Here is a 23583-nt window from a genome sequence, read left to right on the forward strand (position 1 = left end):
GCACAGACGCTACAACTAAAATAGGGATACTGTAGCAAGCACTTAGACTAAGTCTTCCAATCTGACCTGAGTTATGAATAGCTTGGGAGCATTAGGGAACGTCTGCATAACCAGCGTTTGAATACTGGTAAATGAGGCTGCTGAGGTTTGTGGCAAGCAATTTGGAATCGCTGGCTGAGGACTCGTCAGCACTTGATCAGGTGCCTGTTTAATTAAGTTTGGCCTACCTACTAAGCCCGGTGGTTGCGGCATTTCCACAGCCGCTGTTTCCACTTGTTCTTGTTACAGCCGATGTTATAGGAGCTGAAGTTGCGCATGTGCCGATTACCCGTCTAGCCATGACACTAAATGACTGCGCCAAAAGAATTAGATTTAAGCCGCATACATATAGACTGTTGGATGTCGTTCGATTTTGGCTTCTTGCTGGAGCTTCTGGTCCAATTCCACAGTTGATTGTTGTTACACCATGACGCCCTCCGAAGATGCGATAGCCAGGTTCATCTCCTGCGTTCCAGATGCCGATGAGGGCAAGGCGTGGGTCTTTTTGGAGGTAAATGATCAAAATTCGAGGTCAGTAATCGTAGCTGCTAATTCTGTGGCAAGGGGGCAGTGAGCATAGACGAAGCGGTGGAGGAATACCTGGATAATCCGGGAAAATATCTACAACCCAAGCCTAAGTCTCTTAAACAAGCCAATGTCGTCCCTGGCTCAGTCGGTGAAGCGCCTCCGGCGTACCAAGCGCCATCACATAATTTCTCCGACAACGGCAGAGGACACACCATCCATCAACATCTACGTCCACACACGAATAAAGTGATTGAGGCGGCGAGGATACGCGCCAGAGATGAGGTTTGCCTGTGCTTCCCCTAACCTTCTAATGAACTCCGGTCTCATGAGTCACAGCAAGAAATGCAAAATATTCTCCAGAACGTGCAGCTGGCACACCGCATATTCAATAGTGACATCGAGCCAGAGCATGATGTGGACACCTTCTGTGGGTGTGACATTCACCAATACAAGGGTTTAAAGGTGCGACGACTTGACGTGCAGAATAGGTGGTCAGAAGCCGTCATGTACCCAGGTAAGAGACGTCAGACATTCTCAGGAGCCCTCGATTGCTCACCCAGATTTGCAGGTGAAAAGTCATATCATGACAGCTACCAGACAGGGTTTGGTTACTTTTCCAGGAATCCGTATAGAATGCGCGTCATATCGCCGTACGGCAACTTTACTTCGAGCTATTTAAGTGTGGCGCGTCCCATAGCCAGGTGTTACAGTCTTTCAGTTCATCAGACTATTAGCTTAAATGCGCAACTCAACGAGGAGGCCCAGTCGGCCATCAATGCAAGGGAGCCAAAGATGAATATTTGGGACCTTGAGAATCCTGATATCTCACGGTCAATTATAGCCAGCGAAGCTTCTTCGACATCAACAAAAAAGGGGGATGAAGGACTAGCCAGAGACAAATCTGAGAAAAGGGGTGAACAAAGCTCAACGACAACGATTGCAACGGTCAATGGGAACAGCGAATCATCTTCATCCAGCAAACCATCAAGATTCATAACGCTAAAGAAGGCCTTTTCAATTAAGTCTCCCGAAGAGAAAGCAGCCATTAAGCTAGAAAAAGCGCTAGCTCAATGCAAACAATTACATGACGAGATCTTACAGGAGGAAAATGGCAGATGGCCAGACGCCGAGTGGCGACAGATCGTGGCCACCTACCAAAACAAAGTGGGAATGGCTAATACAATCGCCCAAATGCGCCAACGCAGCCCCATTCAATACCTTCATATGCTACGAGCAGGCTACTTTGAGCCCATTCCCGTGGCGTGGGCGAACCAGATATCCAATCCGCTCAAGTTCACGGTTGACGCAAGTGCAGGGTGGAGAGGCATTACACCAGCCTGGAGGGGCTACGACGATACAGCAGAAGAGAGACTATACTGGGTGTTGAATCACAGAGCCGGCGCCGGAGGGAGGCTGAAGCCCGATATAATTTCCGCGCTAGACATGGCCCGACGAAGGATGGCATCTGCCGTAGAGCCACCGCCGGCGTATTTTGCAGCAGACGACACTTGCCATCTACAGCATACCTCTGACGGCTATTCTAAACAAGTTATGCCTCCGCCATTTCGACCCTATGACGTTCCAGAGACTGCGTCAGACGATAGCGTGATATTGCTAGACGTATCTGGCTCGATGGACTTTGAGCCAATGCGGCCACTATACAACGAGTATCTCATAACAGGATACACTCGATCTACTCAACCCAAGAATAAAGGTGGAGTATTCCATCTCGTCCAACAAGCCAGCGGTTGCTAACCACACTCATTCTATTGCAGATACAGCCAAAGCCATCGTCCGGCGATTCACAGACGCCCTTGCCAACCACGACCACAACTTTCAGGGCTACCAACTAACCACATTTTCCAACCACGCAGATTACATTGGCGCTCTGAACCACCGAAACTTCGAAGAAGTCTGGAGAATGGTCAAATTCGGAGGGGGCACACGCGTTATGACGGGGTGGCAAAAGGTCAAAGAGCTCCATTTTCAAAAACACTCAGCATCAGCAATCTATCACCCGGTATACGGCTGGCAAGCGGGGCCGGAGACCCCGATTCTAAGAGTTCTCCTGCTACTAGATGGAGAGGCTCAAGACATGGACGAGTTTGAACTTGATCTACTAGGTCTCTCATGGGTTCACGTCACTATATTCTTGGTCGGAGTGGACGGCTGCCCTCATCACCATCGGCATGCAAATGAGCTGCAGAGAATAAGCGAAGTCAACCCACACGTGTCTTTTGTTGATGCACAGGGGAATACGCCAGAAAGGTTTGTAACTCATGAGCTGCTGAAGAGGCACTTGGGTTACGATTTGTCCATGCAAGAGTTTGAGGAGATGGAGCACCCGCCAGCTTATATAGCATAATTTTAAGTTATTTTTTACTAATTGTATATTTTTTTTTTTACTTTCATAAAAGAAATTACAAAAATATCTTATAACTAATATTAATATAAATGTCAGAGATGCATTATAATACATTTGCTCTTAACAAAATCTGTACATAGTTGGGTAGCCCGGCATTTGGGGATTGGATAGCGGATCAGACAGCCTCGCATAGTTAGACAAGATGCATTTCAATGCGATAATGCTCTATATACACACTATAAACAATTGGGAAATCAAGGGCAAAAGCACAAGTATAATTATAAAAATTTGTATAATATAGCATGTAGTAATAGTTTTGGTCTATTGCGAAACCTTTATATGGCACCTACACTAATAGCAAAAACAAAGTGATTATATTATATTATTGCATATTCAAATGATTGCTTCTATTAAGGAGGGTCTACTACAATGCGATCAATGTAGGGATCTATAAGACTGTGATATTATATTAGGAACTACCTATTCCCATTAAATATATCAACGCAGTCGTTACAAATTCAGCATCTTCTAAACTATCAAGCGTGGCAAATGCCTAGATGTTCAGGCAATTATTCCTTCCTGAAGAAGAACCGCTTTCAATTCTTCCAGGGCTTGGGGAGACTTCCCATCGACAGAGACAGAGTACGAGACCTTCTTGGCAGCATATACGCTTAGTCTTCGGCCATTTGAGGCTTCCAAGGAACGAAAGGCATTCTCTGTTTCCACCGCTTCGAGGCGCGCGGTTTCAAACCAACTCAACATCTTCCAAGTCTTCCCGACGCCCATTCCAATCCGGCCATACTTCACCCATGAGAGCACCGCTTAGCCAACATAGAGCTACTAACGTGTACTTGTCTGGGCGGTCAAGACTTTTCCGAATGATGTATGGCAGTTTCTCCCCCGTAAGCAGCGCAACCTCGTCTTCTGGACATATGACCAAAGTTGACATTCCAATCCTTCCACTCTCCGTCATGAAAAGCGACCTGCCACTGACCAGTTGCAAAAACTTCACAGTAATATTCCGAGAATCGCAGACATTCCCCCCACGCAACCCGTAATCCCAAAGTTTCTCCATACCAAAATTGTCTTCTGTCCATATTAATTGAAACCAAGCAAGAACATCTCCCGCATTCAGTTTGGTCATTTCAGATATCATCCACGCTAGCCGATGCATGGTAGGGTCCTGGTTGTTTGCTGCTCCAGTTGAATCTACCCATTCCCTAAACATCACAAGGGTCTCTCTCGCGAGATTGAGATCTAGTGTGCGCGACCACGGGGCTTGCAGTGGTGCTACAGTGGGGAACCGTTCACTGATAGCTGACACAGCGCTATCAACTAGCAGTCCCTTTAACTTGAGCACTTTCGTATCATCCCCCTCTACTATAATAGCCTTTTGAGAAATTGCCGCCGGCGTAAACTTACAGATCCATTCTGGTATATCGACAAGTGCTGTCCATGGCGGCACCCAGGTAAGAAAACTGTCCTCTCGATCAGATTGGTAAGCATATTTGAAGAATTCAACGTTCTGAGTCTTCCCCAGAACAATACGCGCGGCTTCTGTGTAGACATCGCTGGTCAGAGACTGAATAGTCGATGGTCAATGCACCTAGGCTGTGAGGAAACATGGCTCTCATAGCAAACAATTTGTCTTTGGCTATCGTTGCTTTCGTCTTACAAAGAACATTGAAGATGTGTTTGCCAAATTCTGCCCGCGTACGAGTGTGGTATATGTCAAGTATGTGTAAGCCATAGCGCTGGTTTGGTTTGCTGTTGTTAAGAGAGCTGAAGATATACATAGGTGGGATCATATTATGGCTCATGTAAAATAGATCAAGGCGAAACGGTGCAGATGATCGGCATAGAATAAAGCACAATTCGTTCGCGTTTGCTTCTTGAACCGTCCATGCTCTCTCCCAATACTCCATGGACGCCAAGTCTGCCAAACCAGCTTGAAATAACTTTTTATGGCCTAAAAGTGTGTTTATTAGTTAGGAAAGCCGAAAATAGAGGATAACAAAACTGCCCACTTTTGAACATGGGTAACAGCCCAAAAGGAAATATGACTATGGCTCCAACAAGCATCATGATGCATGCGCAGACACATGACATGCTTACTGCTGCTATCCCCAAAAGGAGCCTTATGAAGATTGAATCCACAGACGTAATAGCTCTTGCAAATTTCGCCTGGGTTTTCCAAATTGCGGGAAACGACCAACTGTACCATCTCAGCCACTTGAGTGCGAGAGCAGTTGATTCAGTTCCTTGGCCAAGCCAAATATTGACACAATTTGCATTGGCATAGATTTCAAACATCAGTTGCACCTCTACCGCCTTTTCTCTGTTATCTTTTTGGTTAATACAGATGGCATCAATCCACAGATTGCGGGAATGTTCAGGCCTGTTTGGGCGTAGTCTCCTCATGACATGCTCCGCATTTCTAGTGACAAGATGCTCTTTGCCATTGGCATAGACAGGCTGGTCGAGTGCTTGCCCAGACCATGTATATGAAATAGCCTCATAGGGCAAAGGGGCATCGAGAGACACGGCAATAAGATCGAACCGAATATCGACGCTGAGCTTGGTGGCGCCATGAAGTTTGATGACCCGAATGCTGCGCGAGTCGGCGAGCTTAGGATAAGCTTCTAACATATTCATTTTATGTTTATTTGTTACAAAGAGAAGTAGGAGGTTGTAAGTTTTTGAGGAGGTGGAAATAGCAGAGATATAAACATGTTTGTTTGGACATAAGTTTGTATATCTTAGAATGCCGGGGTCTGTTTGTAAGGACGCAAAGCCGTTCGTTATGGGTGACTATTGCACCAAAGCACTTGAGGCTGTATTTACCTGTGATGATGACACAGGCAGCTATGGCGCTTCCTTTGTGCACAACGGCGACTATGGCTGTGTTCTATGGGCAGCGTAGGTGTAATAGCTAGCTAAAATGGAAAATTTGGGATGTTGCTACTGGACAGGATGAATAATATTTAACAAAAAATAAATAAGGTATTTTCACTGCAAATATATATATCAAAGAAATGCAACTCTTCTTGTGAGAATTTAACCCTTATTGATAACTTCTTAAGAATAGCCCTATTGTATTTAGCAAGTGTGAACATAAGGCTTTGCAAGTTATAAAGAACCTCCTTTTAGATATTACTATCTAAGTAGCCTATATCCTTCTTCTCAAAGACACCTTAGTAATAAAAAAGCAAATGAACATACAGCTAAAGAGAATGGAAGTCTCTCAAGTCTCTTTAGTAACTATAAAGTTTTAGTAAACTATAAGTTTTGCTTTTTTGAATAAAATATAAGAAAAAAATAAAATACTAAATAAACTATTTCTTTCTTTTTATTATAATCCTGCCACCTTGATTAAAACCGACTTTGTCTCCATGAATGTTTCCATACTATGGATGTAACTTTCCCTTTGTATTCCACTCCCTTTTTGCCCACCAAATGGCATGTCGTCCCCCTTTGTTGGACCTGTGCAGTTGACCCCTACTGTTCCTGCCTCCAGCCTTGAGGCGACCCTCATTGCCTGATCTAGATCCTTTGTATACACCGATGCGTACAGACCGTGCTCGGTATTGTTTGCATTTGCCACTGCTTCCGCTTCTGTGTCAAAAGTGTTGATGATAACCACTGGCCCGAAGATTTCCTCCTTCATGATCTGGGCATCCTCAGGGACATCTGTGAATATCGTAGGGTTGATATACAGGCCCGAAACGGACTGCTCCTCAGTCACCAATTTGCCTGTCTTCTTGCCCAACTCGATATACCGCAGTACTGTCGCGTGCTGAATTTTATCCGCCTGCGGCCCATGGTTGACCTGGGGGTCTGTCGGATCACCGAGTCGAGCAGACGTAAAGGCAGCCTTGAACTTTTCAATAAACGATTCTGCGATAGTGCGCTGCACATAGATGCGCGAATTCGCCATGCAGGTTTGCCCGCTCATGAGCTGGATGCTGAACTGGGTCTCCCGTACCGCGGCATCAATATCAGCGTCGTTGAAAATAATGGCGGGTGCCTTGCCCCCGAGTTCGAATATCAAGTTCTTCATGTTGGAATCGGCGGCCATCTTGGCGATTAACTTTCCCGTGCGGTTGGAGCCAGTGAATGTCAAGGCCCGAACGTCCATATGCGACGCGAGCGCTGCGCCCGAGACGGGACCGTGGCCAGAGAGAACGTTGAGGATGCCAGGGGGAAAACCGGCTTTTTGAGCAAGCCTAGCGACGTACAGAGACTGTGGATGTTTTAACGTGGGAAGAAGATATGAAGGGTATCAGAGACAACTGACAGTCAACGGCGCTTTCTCGCTACTCTTGAGAACAACAGCATTGCCAGCAGCTAATGCTGGCGCCAGCTTTTTACAAAAGAAGACAAGAGGTGCATTCCAAGGAATAATCGCCGCAACAACACCTACCGGCTGCTTCAAACTGATGTTCACAAACCCCGGGGTATTCAAGCTCGAACCCCCCCTGAGGATATGCTGCCTCAGAGTAGTAGCGGAAGTACTTGGCACCCACGGTCGCATCAAAGTACGTTGACACAGGTCTACCCATGGACTCAGCCTCCAGATGCGCTAGATCTGAATTAGCTTCCACGATGAGGTCGGCAAGCCGCACAAGATATCTGCCTCTTTCGTACGGTGAAAGACTAGCCCACGCTGGGAAAGCAGCTTTGGCTGCCGCTACAGCGTCGTCTACATCCTCCTTGGTCGCTTCATATACTGTTTAACTGTCGTGTCAGAACACACATTGACATGACACAAGCCGGAAACATAGACAGAGAATAAATGTTGATCAGAGAACCGTACCTTTTGCTAGTAACGAACCAGATTTTGCAGAAAGAAGATCAAAGGTTTCATTGCTAGAGGACGGCCGGAACTGTGGAATGTGAGCTTGGGAGGACTGACATTGCGCAGTCAATTCATACTTTACCGTCAATGAACAGACGCGTTTCAATAGATGTGGAAACCATTGCCTCTTACAAGCGCTGTCACGCAGATGCTGAAATAATATATAATGTAAGGATCCTTCGTCGTCTCTGCTGCTGTGTTGCAAACTCCAAATCAGCCAAGGAAAGGCACGGTTGAAATGCTCGTCTCGAGAAAACCGCTGTTCGAAAGACCGCTGGTTCCACATGGTGAATGAATCAGCTTGGTTGGCCTAACCTTAATCCGGGATCCTTTCGCTGTTTGATTCGGACCGCGAGACATTTGTAATCATAGTCTCCTGCATGGTATGTACGAGTAACATGCTACATATACCATGCAATGTTTCATCAGGTGCCAAGGTATGTAATCATGTAGGATTTTCCTCTCCACCACAAACTCAGAAATAACCTATTCAAGCTTGGAACTTTTAATATGTGGGCTGGCGGAAAAGCCGCAGGGCTAAAAGTTGGTAGCGCTTATGCATACCGAGACGAACGAAGTAGAGTAGCTTTAGGGGTATGCTCTACGCTAGGGACCAACCGCATAAGTGGAGACGTCGGTGGGATGCCACAGTCTCTTCAACGGAAAGGTTCAATGTTCTCGGCGCCATTAGACACCACCATTAGAGTAAAGTGGCATAAATGCGGCATATACCGTATGAATACTAGGTGCGTATTATACGTATGGAGGTAGTCTTGCATGGGTAATGTAAAATTGAATATAGACTACAAGAGTTTAGCGAGAGAAGGCAAGGTTTGTATCAGATTCTTCAGAAGAAGAATGATTATAGTAGTTATCGTGGTACTTTGCGCGAAAGTTTTACCCCCCCCCTTCCATGTCTACATGCAAGCAGTGATCTATAACATGTATCTAAAATTCTCTTGGTCCTCCATATTCTCAACCCTATCCCGATGCTTCCGGTCAAACTGTCTATTATGCCAAGCCAAGGCCCCTGTCACCAAAAGTATACTCACAGCTGCGAGCGTCGCGAATCCAACACCCGTAGCAAAGCCAGTAGGGTATTTGGGAGCCTGCTTCGTGATAAACACATTGCTCGCCACAAAATTCGCACAATTGCCCATACCCAGCTGAACGGCACTTGCGACAGCCTGCTGCGGGCGACCGCGTAGGTTACTGTTGAGCCAGCCGATGAGGATGGGGAACTGCATGAATGAACCAAAAGCGATGATGTACAGAGCAAAGTAACGCACAGCCGGTGGCTGGACTTGGGTGTACTGTATACACCAGCCGATGAGGGAGAAGATGGCGCCGATGAGCACAAACGGCCAGCGGAGGGAGAGTTTCCCAGACGCGTAAGAAGTAGATAGAGTGACGACGATGCCAACCATCCAGATAGGAATGCTCATGACTTGGGCTCGAGAGGCGCTCCAGCCGAGCTGGGCAAGGATGGTCGGGGTGAAGGATGAGATGGATGCAGCGCCCATGTCGGCACAGAAGTAAATAAGAGTGAATGACCAGACTTTCCAATCAGTAAGGATCTTCAGCCAGTTAATTCCCTTGAAGTCAACCCTCTCCCTCCCGCGATCGTGGCGCAGGCGGGCGAGAAGCATAGCTCGTTCATCTTCGCTGAGGAAGGTCGCCTCTTGCGGGAAAGCTGGGATGATGAACCATGCCGCGAGTCCGAAGGCAAAGGTGAAGAGGCCCTCGAGGATGAAAATCCAGCGCCAAGCTTCATATCCACGCAATCCATTCATGTGCTCGATGGCGTATGCGAGGAGCTGTGCTTCATTAGTGATGTTACTCTGACATGGGGGACACAAGACATACGCCGCTGAAAGCGCTACCAAGCAAGGCAAAGCAGATGAAGTATGAGAAGCGGATGTAAAATTCACTGCGTCTGTAGTATTGCCCAATAAGAAGAGCGGCCCCTGGAGGCATCAGTTATAGAACCCTCAAAAGGATAGTAGGTTGATACATACCTGGCGGCAAACCAGCCTCCATGATGCCCATGATGAATCTACAAGCAAGAAGCCCACCATAGCTCCTCGTGAGTCCCTGGCACATTGACACAATACCTAAATCTTATTAGATAGGACATCTCAAATCACACATTCTTCAAAACATGCCAAGAATTAACATGGCTCCCGCAAGCCAGTGGTTGGGTTTGACTTTATTCAAACTCATAAACAAGTTACTCGGGATCTCTACAATCACGAAAGGAAGGTAGAAAATCCACAGGCAGGTGTTAAACCCCGTCAACGGCATATGAAGCGACTTCTCCAGTCCGAAAAGCCGCGCATTGGCAATGTTCGAGCGGTCCAAGAAGGAAACGAGATATAGGCATCCCAAAATGGGGATCAGGCGGATGTCGCATTTGATTAGCAGTCGCCGGGCGGCCTTGGGGTCTTCATAAAACTCGCTACCATCGTCAGAGTCCTTGGGCGTGGAACTACGATCGGCAGCGGCTACTTCCTCGTTGGCAATGCTGGTGTGGCTCGACTTCTCTGTGCTCGTTGGCACATTGATGACGTTGTCGTCCGCAGCCGCCATGGTGGTCAGATATGGAAGCTTGGGTGAGTGATGAATGGGAGAGAAATTCTCAGCACATCTAGAGATAAATAGAAGAGTTTGGAACTTACCCGCTTGTTGCACATCCGGCGGGGCCTATGAGTAACCAACAGAGACATTCGCTCCAAATTAAATTCACACACTTCACAAACACATGTTTCTTCGACTAGTACTCAATTTCGACATCGGCGCAGTAGCGCAAAACAAACCCCTGCACCGGGTTCTGAGCCGGACTCGGTATGCACCTCCACGCCTGCACCTGCACCTGCGCTATGGCCATGTCCGAGTACTACAATCCCATGTTCATAGTCAGCAAGGCGCCCATGCCATCCCTAAACATGTAGGATTCTACTTCCACATACTGTATCAAATTTGAAGTATAGGTAGGCGTAGTAACTCATTTGAAGCGTACGGAGACAGGAAGATCATGACTGTCCTTTCCTCCTCTCTCAACTTGGTGATCCATTGACAGACCATCGGCAATATGCCAGAATCCAGGGTCGCTCTCTTTCTCGGTGTTGATATTTCCATCACGGTTCTAGCTCTATCCGTCGTCATACTGAGAGTCTGGCATCGATGGTCGCAAAGCCGGCTCACAATTTCAGATTACCTGGTCAGCACGGCTATGGTGAGTTGAGCGTCTTGTGGGAAATGTTGAATCGTATTTGACTGACCATACTTCAGCTGGCTGCCGTCGTACATCTGATTCTTGATATTACCAGTGCGCAAGAGCTATCCTTTTAATGTTTCTTTATCGGCTCAAAATTCTAATATCTTCCAGTCACGGCCGCATTTGGCTATGGCCGTCACCAAAGAGATCTCCCGCCAGATCTCCAAGGGTCCTACAAGACCAATCTCGTATGTCCCATTGAACTCTATCGCTCTATTTCGCATCATTTAACAGCAGCAGATGTTCTGGCTTATCCAAATTTTCACCAAGCTTCCCCTATTGTTCAGTAAACTCTCCCTAACGTTTGTTTATCGCGACCTCATGAGCCTCGTCGATCATCCCCTCGTCAGATTCTCACGTGCTGTCAACTATACCCTTATGGTCGTTCTCGGAGGTTTCTTTACTGCTGCTACGCTCGTGAGCATGTTCGCCTGCAACCCGGTCTATAAAAGTTGGCTACCCAAGGTCCCGGGGCACTGCATTGATACGACTATCATGTTCAACTATGTCACTGGTTCCGTCAATGTGTCTACTAGTATATGCTTGATTTGCATTCCATTACCAGTGTTATATCTGGCCAAGAACAAGCGCATTGAGGTGAAGCAGTTGACTGCTTTGATCCTTTTTGGTTTGATGTACATACAAATTTGCCCTCGGGTTTACGGACTATTGTTAACTTTTCCTAGCGATACTGTAGTATCCATAGTCCGGCTCTACATGATTACCGATCTTTACAACGTCAAAAGAGATTTCACTTGTACGTGTTTCCATTCGATCCCCCAAGTATCTCCTACCATATCTAATATTCTTCTCCCTCAGGGCTAATCATCCCCACACACATCATGATCGTCGTCGAGATGAATATTACCATCATTGCTGCCTCCTTGGTGGTCATGCGACCCTGCTTTCAAGCCATTTTCGACCTCGCCTTCCCCACGTCTCTCTACGCTAGCCACAATGCATCCAGCCGCGGAGATTCCAACTACAACAGCAGGAGGTCGGATGGATACGTCATGAGCCTGGATGATAACGATGGCGCAGTCCGGCACGAAGAGTCTACTGGCAGGCGAGGGACAGGGGAGAGAATCTTGAAGACAGTAGATATTGAATTGGCGAGCAAGGATGCGAGTACGGAAGACATACTTAAAGGTGAGATATATTCTTGAGCATTGGAGAATGTTAGCCGCATCGTTTCTAGGCCGTTTTACTTACTTTATGTACCAGAAATCCGATTACGAAATCCAACTGATCGACCAGAATGGCACAACAAATAATCTGGGTATTGATCTACAGTTCACGCGATCGATCTTGCCGCAAGGTGGCCGACCAAAATTTACTGGAAACCGTACATAGGCAACGCACTTAAGCGTAGAATATTGCAACATGCAGAGAGAGGGACCTACATTAAGCAGAGCGTTCTATGGTCGGCGATGGTGACATCGCCAATTGGCCAAGCTTACTAAATGTAACATCAAGAAGGGAAGTGAACCAAGGGGCGAGGAATCTCGAGAGTGTTACCCAGGCAAGTTATATGGACGCCGTTTATTTGGTGTCTAACCTTTTGCAGGAAATCGTCAAAGACCAGCTTTCACAAGTCTATTGCACTATTAGCGACACAATATATTTAATTTGCTTAGAGCTTGTTTTGAAGACAAGTTGTGAAGAGTATTTAGGAAACACCACCTAGTTCACAAGAGGTCATAGAGTTTGTCTTGCGTCCATATATAGAGTTGCAATCTCAGATTTAGATATAGTTACACATTGCGAGTTTGCATTTTCTTCCGTCAGTTTATTACCGGCGTTGCAATTATTTTCTTCAAACTTGCCACAGCCAAAATCGCGGTGCAGATATCATCTCTCAGAAGGCTGTTGCTTTAAACTATACATGATAACAAAGCAGATCTACATCTCGAGACCCAGACGGGGCCACAGCTTAAGCAGATCGCCTACTGTGGATGATATTCAAGGCGGAGATGGTATGGGTACGCCCTGCCTGGGAGGATCCATATCGCTTTTAGGATTCATCAATCATGAATATTACCTATGCAGTCAGTCTTGGCGCTGTAGAAGCTCCAATATTTTGACTGCTACCGCAAGCATCCTATCACAGAAGGATCCATTCTAAAGGGCCATGTACGCTTTGTATACTGCAAAATAAAAAATCAAGGTTTCCACATGAGAGGTGCCCGCACACAAAATCCGAGATTGCCGGTTCATGGTCGTCATTTATAATTGAGCATCCACCATTGGCGTAACACAACCCTAGTGCCACGCATCCTTTAAATTCAGCGTTGTCTGTGGTTCTTCACAAGAACAGGATGCAAACAGCAGTCCAGAAGATGTCAGAATATACTGTCTCAGTCTTCTTTCCTCGCCGACTGCGCCCTTTTATATACGAATCTTTGTACTGTTCGCCGTCCCCAAATTTGTCTGCGCCTACAAGCAACCCTACCAAGCGACCCCATCATGCCTTCTTCAATCGGCAACAATAAGACTGCGTCTAACAACATTTGTAGAAGTGAAACTCACTCGTCAAACAAACTCTCTACATTTGTTTTGTTTCACAGTCCTGCTCAGCGTCAGAGTTCCTGCACTGTCTGTTTGTTCGAATGTCCGTCACTCAATGGGATTGCCATCCCGCCATACTTGCGTAATACCAACACCCAGTCCGCATAGCGCATAATATGTTGCAGCAAAATCCATGTACAATAACTCAGTTTACCTCATGCAAATAATCTCGGACCAGAATCCAAAAACTCTGCCCTAATAGTAATCGACCACCTTTTTTCTTTAGTTGATGCAGTGGTGAAGCATGCTCATGCAATGCACCTAGTGGGACGCATCCAGAAAGCCGAGGTGGGTACTGCTGCTTCTTGGGGATACAGAGAGCAGGGGCCCTACAAATGGCGCTCCCGACCGGATGCCGTACCAATAGGAGTCAATTGACTCTCTTCTTGAAGATGTAAGAACAATCCAGGCTGCAAGTAAAGTCGATCAAGTCCATACCAAGGTATGAGATTGTTAGCTTCGCTTCGTATTCAACGCGGAGTTGTTGGAAGAAAGATGAAAAGGTGAAACTGACTCGTCATTCGTGATGCGCAGATTTTAGACAGATGCGGCGTCACTGCGGAGACAGCAACCTCGATCCTACCCTACATTGCGGGGCTTCAATGGTACTTTTGTTACGAGATCATCATGACCAACACCAATAAACGTAGCTCAGTATCGCAGGGTCATGGCCCCCCTGGCTAACTTCGGATATCGCCTGTACAAGGTTTAGATAGTAACTAGAAGCAAGATTCTGATCTAAACTACAAATATAGGGTAGATTTTTATTGATCAACCTGATGTGGTTTATGTGCAGGTGAAACCTGTAGCTCCGTAGTTTTAAATGAGTGCCTAAAATGAAAACATTTTAAGCTTAAGTTCAACTCCTCTTGAAGCGGTCTAAACGTGCGGTCTAAACGTGATCTGCCCACACAGTTGAGCTCGTACTCCGTAGTGGAGGATGAATTTTCCTAGCGAGGATGAACCTATGAATGACTTGGCTAGAGCTATACAAAGGTTGGATATCAATTCGGCGTGCATGACTCCAACGGTAGCAAGTCCAGTTGATCCAGTCTAGGTTCTAAGCCTCAAATATCCGATCCTAGCTGGTGAGGTGGAGACAAAAGATAATGCTGGTACCTAGGCCGACAGGGTTTGTCTCAGAAACTGCTTTGGACCGGCCGAGTCTTCAATCTACTGTGCGTGGAACGGGCCAATTCAAGCTCAAAGCGAATCGGTATGTATTGAAAAGCTGCTTTCCAGTCGAAACTTGTTGGTCTCTCAGCCTCATAATCCTCACGCTCTAGTCCCTAACGGGTGTGTTGGATAGCTCTTCATCGAAGGGCCACTCCGACCATGAGAATACCTCCATGACGCTCAGAAGACTATTAAAAACTTCATCATTAATCCTCTTTCTTGAACATGGGCCCCTCTGAACCGTCAGGTCGACTCTACCGTACCGGTAATTTGGTGCAATATAGTGATGAGGGGAGCCTGATCTCTTATGGACGGCTTGACCTTGGGATCAAGCTCCATTGTCAATGTCCCGAGCTAGAAGAAGATGGACACCATACCCAGAGCCACCAGGCCGTCAAATACGCACGTACTTCTTTCAGCTGGACCAGCAAGCAAAAAGCTCATAGCTGTCGTGACGCCACAGGGCTACAAGCCAAATGCAAGGACCGCAAGTCCTCAGATACTTGACCATGCCTTTGAGAACTATATTGTAACCAACACGCTCAAAAGTCACCATTTCGCTCTTGTTCTCTACTCTCTGAGCCGTTGTTAATAAGTCGCCCTTGGCCACAGGCAAGCTCTCCCAAAAAGAAGTCGCCACTTGGGTATCAGAGCTGCGCGATACGGAGTGCCAAGATCTCTTTGGAGCGGCTGTTCAACTAAATATAATTGCACATGGTACTATTGAAGCACCAATGGGTAGTGAACTTGTAACTTTAAATAACTTGATGCCCGCTACAATCAGAATTCGTCCCTTAATAATTAGCCTAAAGAGTAACTTATTCGCACTCGGCGGTAACTCTATCTTGGCTATCAAGCTGGCTATATGAATAACGTAAATGGACCATTGTGTTCATCTGGGCTGAGTGTGTGAATTGGGACACACACCTCAAATGTAAGAAAACATGCGAGCCGCTTATACAAAACGTGCCCATTTCATCTGTCATACTCTAAACATACCATTTACTTATAATTTTGTAATAATTCTATATGTAAAGCTACCGCGTCTTCATTGAGCCAGTCGCCATCCCCAGCGGTTATATCATGTGCTGCTGAAACCTGAAGGGTATACCTGCAGCTACCCTAACAACCCACGCAATACTAATCTCCTTACAAAATGCAAACTGTTTTGGCTTGGGACTTAGAAAGTGCTGCTCTAACGCGTAATTCAGCATGAGAAAATGCAACAGTAAAACACGCGCGCAGCTGTTGGATGGCTCTGTGAATGGCTTCAACTCCTCTTCCGTCATCTTATTTGTCAATGCGTAGCATGGCACAATCTCTAAAAACGCTGTAATGAGTTAATCTATGTACTTATTCATGATGTAGTTAGAACGTACCCTCAATGGGAGACTGCTTGGCCAAGCGACCCACCCTTTCAAGTGCAGAGAGATACTTGATCTCTACAGTCCCCTGGCATAGCGTCCAAAAAACTTTGAGAGACGCGAGATAGTCATCTAGCGTGATTTCGCTATTGTCGGTAAGCTGTCTGGCAATATGTTGTTTTATACTGCCTACAAATGCCTCCCTCGTAAAGTTACGGAACGTGGACATTTCGAGGTCTGGAACCACTTTTGTCTGGATAAACATCCACCCTCGCAGCATTGTTATGAATTCCATCATTGCATCTGGCATATCGAGCATCGGCGTCAACGGCCGTCAGACATGATTATGACAAGACTTCGTTGAGGCCATTGATGGCGGCGACTTGCAGATCCAGTGCCTGGATGGAGTAGTCTGCGCCATGGAACAAGGTGAGATGTTGAGCAGAGAGGCCAAGTATGGCGTTGGCAAGGAACTCGTACTGTCGACGGCGTTAACAGGCCAATATAAGCAGGCTTCCTTGGGACTTAAGCAGCTACATACCTCATGAGACATGGTGTAAACATTGTGCCAGACTGGTTCTGCACCATGCGGCGCAGGAGGGTAAGCTTCCAGCAGGAAATGGTGGTAAAATTGCAGGTTTGAGGTTAACGCATGATTTTGAACTTGAGGAAGCCGTCCTATGTGATCTTTTGAGTGTAGGCCGTGGAGTCTCCGGATATACGCAGATTAGTCCCATGCTGCTGCAACTACAGCATTCTGGTTTCGCCTTGGAGCATTTGACTCTGCGTCGCTTGCAGTTGTAACAACCTTTTCGCGACTTGTTGAAGCCTTTGCCAGGCACTGGCTTCTTCTTCCTTTTGAGAGCTAGTGACTTGCTGCTTTCGGTATCGAGAGTTTCTTTCTCGTCTGCTTTGGGCGTTATGGCGTAGTCCGTATCTGTCGAGACAGGCGTTTGTTTGGAAGGAATTGTTGTAAAAGAAATTATGCTACCACCATCTGAGGTGGGGGATACGCGGGAGGCCACCATACTATCCGAAGGCTTCTTTAAACCTGCATCCTTAGCATTAGAGAGACGAAAAAGCAGGACGTAAACGGATGTGAATAAAATCACGAGTCAAGCTGCCTAGAATTTACTGGCAAAGTTTCTGAATTCCAATCTGGCTGTGACCGCATCGTATAAGCTTAAACTGGTAGGTTGCCCAGAACACAAACTGCGGCTGAGCGAGATGACGCAGCAAGGCGCTGACGATACAGACGATTACGTATCTCAACGGGGAGCTCAGTTGCGGTACTCAGTGAGCCAACGGCGTAAAATGACGGTTGGAGATCTTAGGGCTTTCACAGTACTCTACGGCATAGCTGAAGGGGGTTAGTTTCGTGATTTGGCTGCTGGCAGTCCATTAGTCGATCATTCGCGTATTTAGTGAAGTGCTGCCTTTACCTGCATAGTCTATCTAGTTCTAGAGTCGGAGAATTATTGTTTACATCCTCTGGAAAAAAAAACCCCCAACGGTGTCATCACTCACTAAGCGTCTTGCTAGAGCCCCCGTCGCCTGCCATGTATAGTTTACACCCCTCGTAGCAGCCCAGGTATAATCCAGCGCCAAACATGCTTGCCAAAAATGTAAAGGTCAGCCCACGAAACAGGCCTCTCACTCCCTCGGTCTGAAGAATGTTCTTCGCTGTAGCCATTGGGCCCTGCACGATTACATTTGTACTGGAAGTGGTTGAGTTCTTGTCGCCCGCGGCCAGCCTCATTCTCGTTTTGACAACATCTACCGGAACAAATATACATGAAGCACAGCCAGCTGCAACGGCTGCACTCACAGCGCTGACTTTTGCTTGGTACTGAATGTCACAAGTCAGGTCACTGTCGGTCGCCGCCGTCAATCTCTGCTTGAGCCATTCGTACAGGCTAAACGTCAGGCTAGTCCCCGGCAGAGAACTGGCCACCAACATGGTATAACCTGTCCATAGCTGGGTGGGTTGCCGCGAAAACGTCTTCAGGGCTCGCATCAAATGCGAACGCTGTCTAGGAGATGTGCTCCTTTGCCTGGAGACTTGTGCATTCTGCTTAATTACTTCGGCCGGATTGATGATGGCACAGGCCATGAGATCCGCGGCCGCACCACTGATTGCATGTGCGACTGGAAGAGGGACAAACTGCAAATGGCCCGATTTCTGTGCATGTTCAAAGAGGCTCTTTGAGCCCTCGTAGATTGAAAAGAAAGCTGCGGATGATGGTATTCCAGCTATCAAAGTTGGCCCAAAGCCTTGATAGAGCCCTTGAAACAGATTGCGATGGAACAGGCCGTTGAGCTGGCGATAGTGTGTCTTGTAGGCGGGCGATTGGATTCTTGTAATGATGGTGTCCATGGGATGCATCGTTACATCCACCACTACCGTGGCAACTGCAGCAGCCTAGCAATCATTCGTCAATCGGACATACTAGAGTTGCTTTGAAGTATCTTAACGTACTGAGAGAATATTGCCGCCACCGAAGGAAGGCATGATTGGAGCATAAATAAGAAAACCCGCGACACCCAGTTTCGAATTTTCCGGTATCACTTGAATGAACGGTCGACTTTCTTAAATAGGAATCCCTTGTATTACTAACTATTTAGTACACAGTTTATTACAGTTAGGGCGCTGTACTTTCCAGGCGTTAAGTAATACAACTACGTCCACTTATTATTATCAATTCCTACCCCCACGAAAAGCGGCTTCTGATTTCATAAGCTACTTCAAGACAGAATACTTTGTCGAATAGCTTCATTGGATAGAGTAAAGAATATCGCAAGATAGCAGTACCTTCCCTGTTATAAAATCACGATTGCTGCAGGATAATTATTGCGATTTAACTATTATATATAGTGGCTAAGAACTCAAAGCATATTGCGCTACCGTCTGCCTACAATCACCAATTTTTGCCGCAGCCTGTGATAACGGTCTTGAAGTACGTATCACCGTTGTTACACTATTAGCCTCTTGATTTCATTACGGATTTATGTTATGGCCCACAAATTCGGTGTCCTGCCACTTCCACTACTGGCTCAGCAGAGATTCTAGAGCAGGACACGGAAGGCATTCCTGATATATTCGGAATTTCCTGCTGTTATAGCTGAATTGTACAAGGCTACAGCACCAAGGGACTCGAGGAATGGGAAGAAGAGACACCATGAGGTTATAAGAATTTGCAAGATATTTTTATTTTATTATCTTGATAAATTATGACAGGGTAGAACCAGTGAAAGCAGAATGAAAGCAAAGATTTTGGATGTAGAGAACGAATTATATACATTATCTTTGCATACTTCCATGTATCTGAAACTGTATAATGCAAAGCTTTACATATAGTGCTTTACTACATATAACGGGTAACTTTTAATTGGTATGCTTGTATTTTTTGTAGTATGCATGAAACTCGATTCTACCAATAGATGTAGGTAGTTGGGTTACACAAATGCAAAGTTTTAGTAGCTACGTCAACTTCCTTTTTACCCCAGCTCTGAGAGTGCAAACCCCGCCCTTCGCATCTAATGTCATGCTCGGCAAGCATTCCAACAACAAAATAAAAGGAGCGGTTTCAGCTACTATGGATAATCAAATCGACCAGGCCACACTTGATTTAATAATTCAGCTTCAGCTGCAGGATACTCAAACCTTGATTAAAGGAAAGCATCGGGCTGGCGAGCAATCCGACGCCGAGCTTGCAGCAGGGCTGTATAGGCTGGAGCTCGAGTCACTTGCTTCATTCCAATATGATCATACTATGAGCCGCAGTATCGCTCATGCGGTTTTGACAGATGGGGAATTGGTCGCCGAACATGTCTTTGAAGAGGAACAGGCGACGCATGACCGAGAATTTGCTATACATGGCGAATATCCGGAACAGATATCGCGCACAACCACACCAGGAACAGTCATGAATGAAGAAATGATCAAGAAGCTTACAGCGCTCTATGTCGGCAATGCAGAGCCTCCAAACGGGGAGCCTTCGTCAAGCCATGCATCACCAGCTGTTACATCAGCTACAGTGAGCGAGCAGCGACAATGTGTCTCTTGTATGACAGATGTCCCATTCTTCGAAACTGTGCAGTGCCCCTGCTCTCATGAATACTGTCGTGGATGCATAGCGGACTTGTTTAAAGCGGCAATGTACGATGAATCCTTATTTCCTCCTCGTTGCTGCAGGCAGGCGATACCTCTTGGCCTTAATCAGATTTTCTTGCCTGCGAAACTGGTTGGACAATATCGAGCAAAGGAGCTGGAGTATGCTACGAAGGATAGAACATACTGTCATTTGCCTAATTGTTCTACATTTATTCCTCCAGCCTTCATCAAAGGAGATATAGCAATATGTCAAAAGTGTCAGAGCGAGACTTGCACTATTTGCAAGAGTCAGTCTCATGAAGATAATTGCCCCCAAGATACAGCAACATTGGACCTTCTTCGCATTGCGTCAGAGAATGACTGGCAGAGGTGTTACTCGTGCCGGAGGATGGTTGATTTGATCACAGGATGCAACCATATCAGTATGTTTTAATGTCCCTTTGGTAGTTCTCTGCTAATAGATATATTCGTAGCTTGTCATTGCGGGGCTCAGTTTTGTTATGTTTGTGGAGTGCCGTGGAAAGATTGTCGCTGTGACCAGTGGGATGAGCATAGACTGCTTGACCGAGCAAATGTTCTCGTAGATCGGGACGCCCGCGGAATGCAAATTGAGCAAGCAGATCGTGCTGTTCGTGTGGAGCGTGAGAGACATAATCTCGTTGAAAACCATCAGTGTTTGCATCAGAGGTGGAGATCACGCCGTGGTTCGTTTCAATGCGAGGAGTGCTATCACCAATTGCCCCAATTCATATACGAATGCCGCAATTGTCGAATTCTAGCATGTCGGAGGTGCCGATTCAACCGGCTCTGACCAATGCATGGACGTGTTTGGACTTATACTACGTCGTAAAAATAAACGTTAGAATACAACATTTTGATGCTCGCTCAAAGCTTTTACGGTGATAAACAAAGGTACTGCGCGGTCAATGCCGCTTATTAAAGACATCTAAGAGCGTCTAGTTTAATCAAGGGCTATTTACATGTCATGTAGGTTAGTTGCACCTATATGCTGTACTCATCGAGTGCCTAACCCTCGAATAGAAATAGCTTTAATGATCTCATTTACTTATGCAACCGAATGCCAATCTTATTTTCGACTACACAATGGAATACTCCACCAGACTATCGACAGTATCCAGAATAGTATCTTCTACGGCTTGTGGTGTCCAACCAAGTACCCTTTTTGCTTTTCCATTGTCAAGCAGTCTGACAACTCCTAGGAACGGAACCACTTGTCGCGCAGCGGGGCTGAATAAAGCCGCGAATCGAACGATCCACGACGGTATTTCGCCTGTTGGAATCTTTAGGGCTTTTTCAGGTCGACCTTGAGAAATAATGCGGGCGACTTCAATTAATGCCAAGGGTTTGCCATCAGAACTTGCAATGAACCGCTGATTCTTTGCTGCGGGATCAAGCATGGTTCGGATATGCAGATCTGCCAAGTCTCGGACGTCCACAATATTGAAATACGTCCGGGGACATTTCGCCACGCTGCCGTCCATGAGCTTCTTTATCAAGTCGATCGATGAAGAGATGGATTCGCTCATCACGGGGCCAAAGATTCCCACTGGGTTGACAACACTAAGTTCCAGATCCCCTCCTTCAGACTCAATAAAGTCCCACGCAGCTTTTTCTGCTAATGTCTTGCTCTTGTGATATGCTGGTAGACCATCCAAAGCAGACCAATCTTTTTCAGTATATGGTTCTCTCTTATCACCATCTCCATACCCAATTGCAGCAAAAGAAGATGTAAATATGAGTCTCTTCACACGGGCTTCTCGTGCGGCCTTTAGAACTCGTATAGTTCCCTCTTTTGCTGGTATGATCAACTCATTTTCATCTTTTGGTGCCTGGCCGGGGAATGGAGATGCAACATGGTGGACGTAGGAACATCCTTGAATAGCCTCTGCCCATCCTTCATCCTTAGTTAAATCGGCGGGATGAAATGATAGGCGGTTCATGTATACCGCACCAGCTTTTTGTAACGCCGATCTGACATGCTCTTCTTTAGAGAGACTCCGGATTGTAGTTTTGACGGTGTAACCCTCTTGTAACAGTTTCAAGATCAAATGAGAAGCCACATAGCCTGAGCCACCAGTTACAAGCACAGTAGCCATGATAACAGCATAGAACTTCGTTGATAACAATGTTCCAAAGAGAGTAATGAAGTGTATAGATTGAATACAATGAAATTAACAAACTCTCAGATCGTGTTCCCAAGCCCTCAATTTATCATGCTGGAACCATTCGTTCATCACGCTTGTTTGTACGGAATTTCGATGCTGTCCGCTGGGATGCAAGACGTGTCCGAATCCCGCTGTCGCTTCTAAACGGAAAATATACTGCATTGAGCGTAACTGCAAAAAGCTAGCTCCACGGTCAGCAGCGATTTCTTTCCCTATTGAGGAAAATAATGTCAGGACAGCCCTGGCTCTTGGAGCTATTAGTGGGCCTGTAGTGCTTAGCCTTCCCGTGCGAATGATATAGCTGAACGCACGTTTGGTTGTCATATGTAGGTAGTGCCAAATAGACGAAGTCAGTTGAGTATACATCCATAGATATCTTCAGCTTACATAGATAGAATCGCCTTGGTGAGCACTCACATTCCATGGTCATTTTATGAGCATCAAGTCAGGGTATAAAATACAATGCCCTCACAATTTTTCAATTAATATTTACATCATCATCATCATTACTTATAGTCTAGTAACGTAGGCGTTTCGAGCTCTGACCTCGAAGCATGCGCTGGGCGAACGCGGTCTTACCAAAAGAAATGGTGTATAACTGCAGCTGTATTTAGCACCAAGCGGCGGACAATTCAATCACGGTTTCAATGGAATGCCTCAACGGCTGGTGAAACAATATATATCTTTTAAAGTAAGCGTAATCATTTCCGCTTAATCATCCTTTTGTAGGCTCAACAGCTGTTCTATAATAGAGGTGGGAAGCTGACCGACTGCGTAGAGGGTTCGCCCAATCAACAAGTTGGCTGTACAATTGCTGTAGTTTGTTCAACCGAAGCCAAGGATATTAGAACTCATGTTCTTGTTCCGTTAATAGGCCATATCGCGCGTTGCTGCAATTGAAATGCTTAGTTAATTGGGACGCATGACGACATACGTGTGTCAACACTGCTAGCACCACAGGCTGTAAAATAGAATCGACTGATGCAATTCCTACAAAAAGGCATTCACAGCATCATACAATCGCTTTATGACGTAGACTTGCTGTCGTACACATCGTCATTTAACGCCACAATGACTCGGGCAGAGATTGAAAATAACTTTCAAGTTG

General features: G+C 46.2%; 6 protein-coding genes across 8 annotated transcripts; 2 read left to right on the forward strand and 4 right to left on the reverse strand.

Moving 5' to 3' along the window:
• The first annotated feature begins 322 nt into the window (after positions 1-322).
• On the forward strand, positions 323-3028 carry TrAtP1_000001 (uncharacterized protein). 2 transcript variants are annotated; one of them, XM_014092048.2, is made up of 5 exons: positions 323-550; positions 604-849; positions 904-1081; positions 1136-2281; positions 2343-3028. In XM_014092048.2, exons 1-5 carry the CDS (start codon positions 467-469, stop codon positions 2930-2932), a joined length of 2244 nt encoding a protein of 747 aa, XP_013947523.2. In that variant the 5' UTR covers positions 323-466; the 3' UTR covers positions 2933-3028. The 2 variants fall into 2 exon arrangements, with proteins under 2 accessions (XP_013947523.2, XP_065966471.1); XM_066110399.1 differs by having other exon boundaries at positions 604-1081.
• A 3147-nt stretch (positions 3029-6175) lies between these two features.
• TrAtP1_000002 (uncharacterized protein) lies at positions 6176-8215 on the reverse strand. Its single transcript, XM_014092046.2, has 4 exons — positions 7868-8215; positions 7749-7818; positions 7230-7661; positions 6176-7175 (listed from the first exon to the last, which is right to left on the reverse strand). Exons 3-4 carry the CDS (start codon positions 7464-7466, stop codon positions 6285-6287), a joined length of 1128 nt encoding a protein of 375 aa, XP_013947521.2. The 5' UTR covers positions 7467-7661; positions 7749-7818; positions 7868-8215; the 3' UTR covers positions 6176-6284.
• Positions 8216-8563: 348 nt separating this feature from the next.
• Positions 8564-10498, reverse strand: TrAtP1_000003 (uncharacterized protein). 2 transcript variants are annotated; one of them, XM_066110400.1, is made up of 4 exons: positions 9956-10498; positions 9809-9904; positions 9657-9757; positions 8564-9607 (listed from the first exon to the last, which is right to left on the reverse strand). In XM_066110400.1, exons 1-4 carry the CDS (start codon positions 10377-10379, stop codon positions 8726-8728), a joined length of 1503 nt encoding a protein of 500 aa, XP_065966472.1. In that variant the 5' UTR covers positions 10380-10498; the 3' UTR covers positions 8564-8725. The 2 variants fall into 2 exon arrangements, with proteins under 2 accessions (XP_065966472.1, XP_065966473.1); XM_066110401.1 differs by having other exon boundaries at positions 9809-10498.
• Positions 10499-10597: 99 nt separating this feature from the next.
• Positions 10598-12854, forward strand: TrAtP1_000004 (uncharacterized protein). Its single transcript, XM_014092044.2, has 7 exons — positions 10598-11025; positions 11082-11118; positions 11179-11255; positions 11308-11702; positions 11754-11824; positions 11887-12216; positions 12292-12854. Exons 1-7 carry the CDS (start codon positions 10882-10884, stop codon positions 12339-12341), a joined length of 1104 nt encoding a protein of 367 aa, XP_013947519.2. The 5' UTR covers positions 10598-10881; the 3' UTR covers positions 12342-12854.
• A 4763-nt stretch (positions 12855-17617) lies between these two features.
• Positions 17618-18736, reverse strand: TrAtP1_000005 (uncharacterized protein). Its single transcript, XM_014092043.2, has 2 exons — positions 18655-18736; positions 17618-18597 (listed from the first exon to the last, which is right to left on the reverse strand). Exons 1-2 carry the CDS (start codon positions 18685-18687, stop codon positions 17695-17697), a joined length of 936 nt encoding a protein of 311 aa, XP_013947518.2. The 5' UTR covers positions 18688-18736; the 3' UTR covers positions 17618-17694.
• A 2650-nt stretch (positions 18737-21386) lies between these two features.
• Positions 21387-22406, reverse strand: TrAtP1_000006 (uncharacterized protein; the record flags this gene model as incomplete). The annotated part of the gene is made up of 1 exon (XM_014091986.2): positions 21387-22406. The coding sequence occupies one exon, from the start codon at positions 22404-22406 to the stop codon at positions 21387-21389; it is 1020 nt and encodes a 339-aa protein (XP_013947461.2).
• Between the last annotated feature and the right edge of the window lie 1177 nt (positions 22407-23583).

This window comes from Trichoderma atroviride, chromosome 1 (assembly GCF_020647795.1).
Source record: "Trichoderma atroviride chromosome 1, complete sequence".
Classification (NCBI taxonomy): Eukaryota; Fungi; Ascomycota; class Sordariomycetes; order Hypocreales; family Hypocreaceae; genus Trichoderma; species Trichoderma atroviride.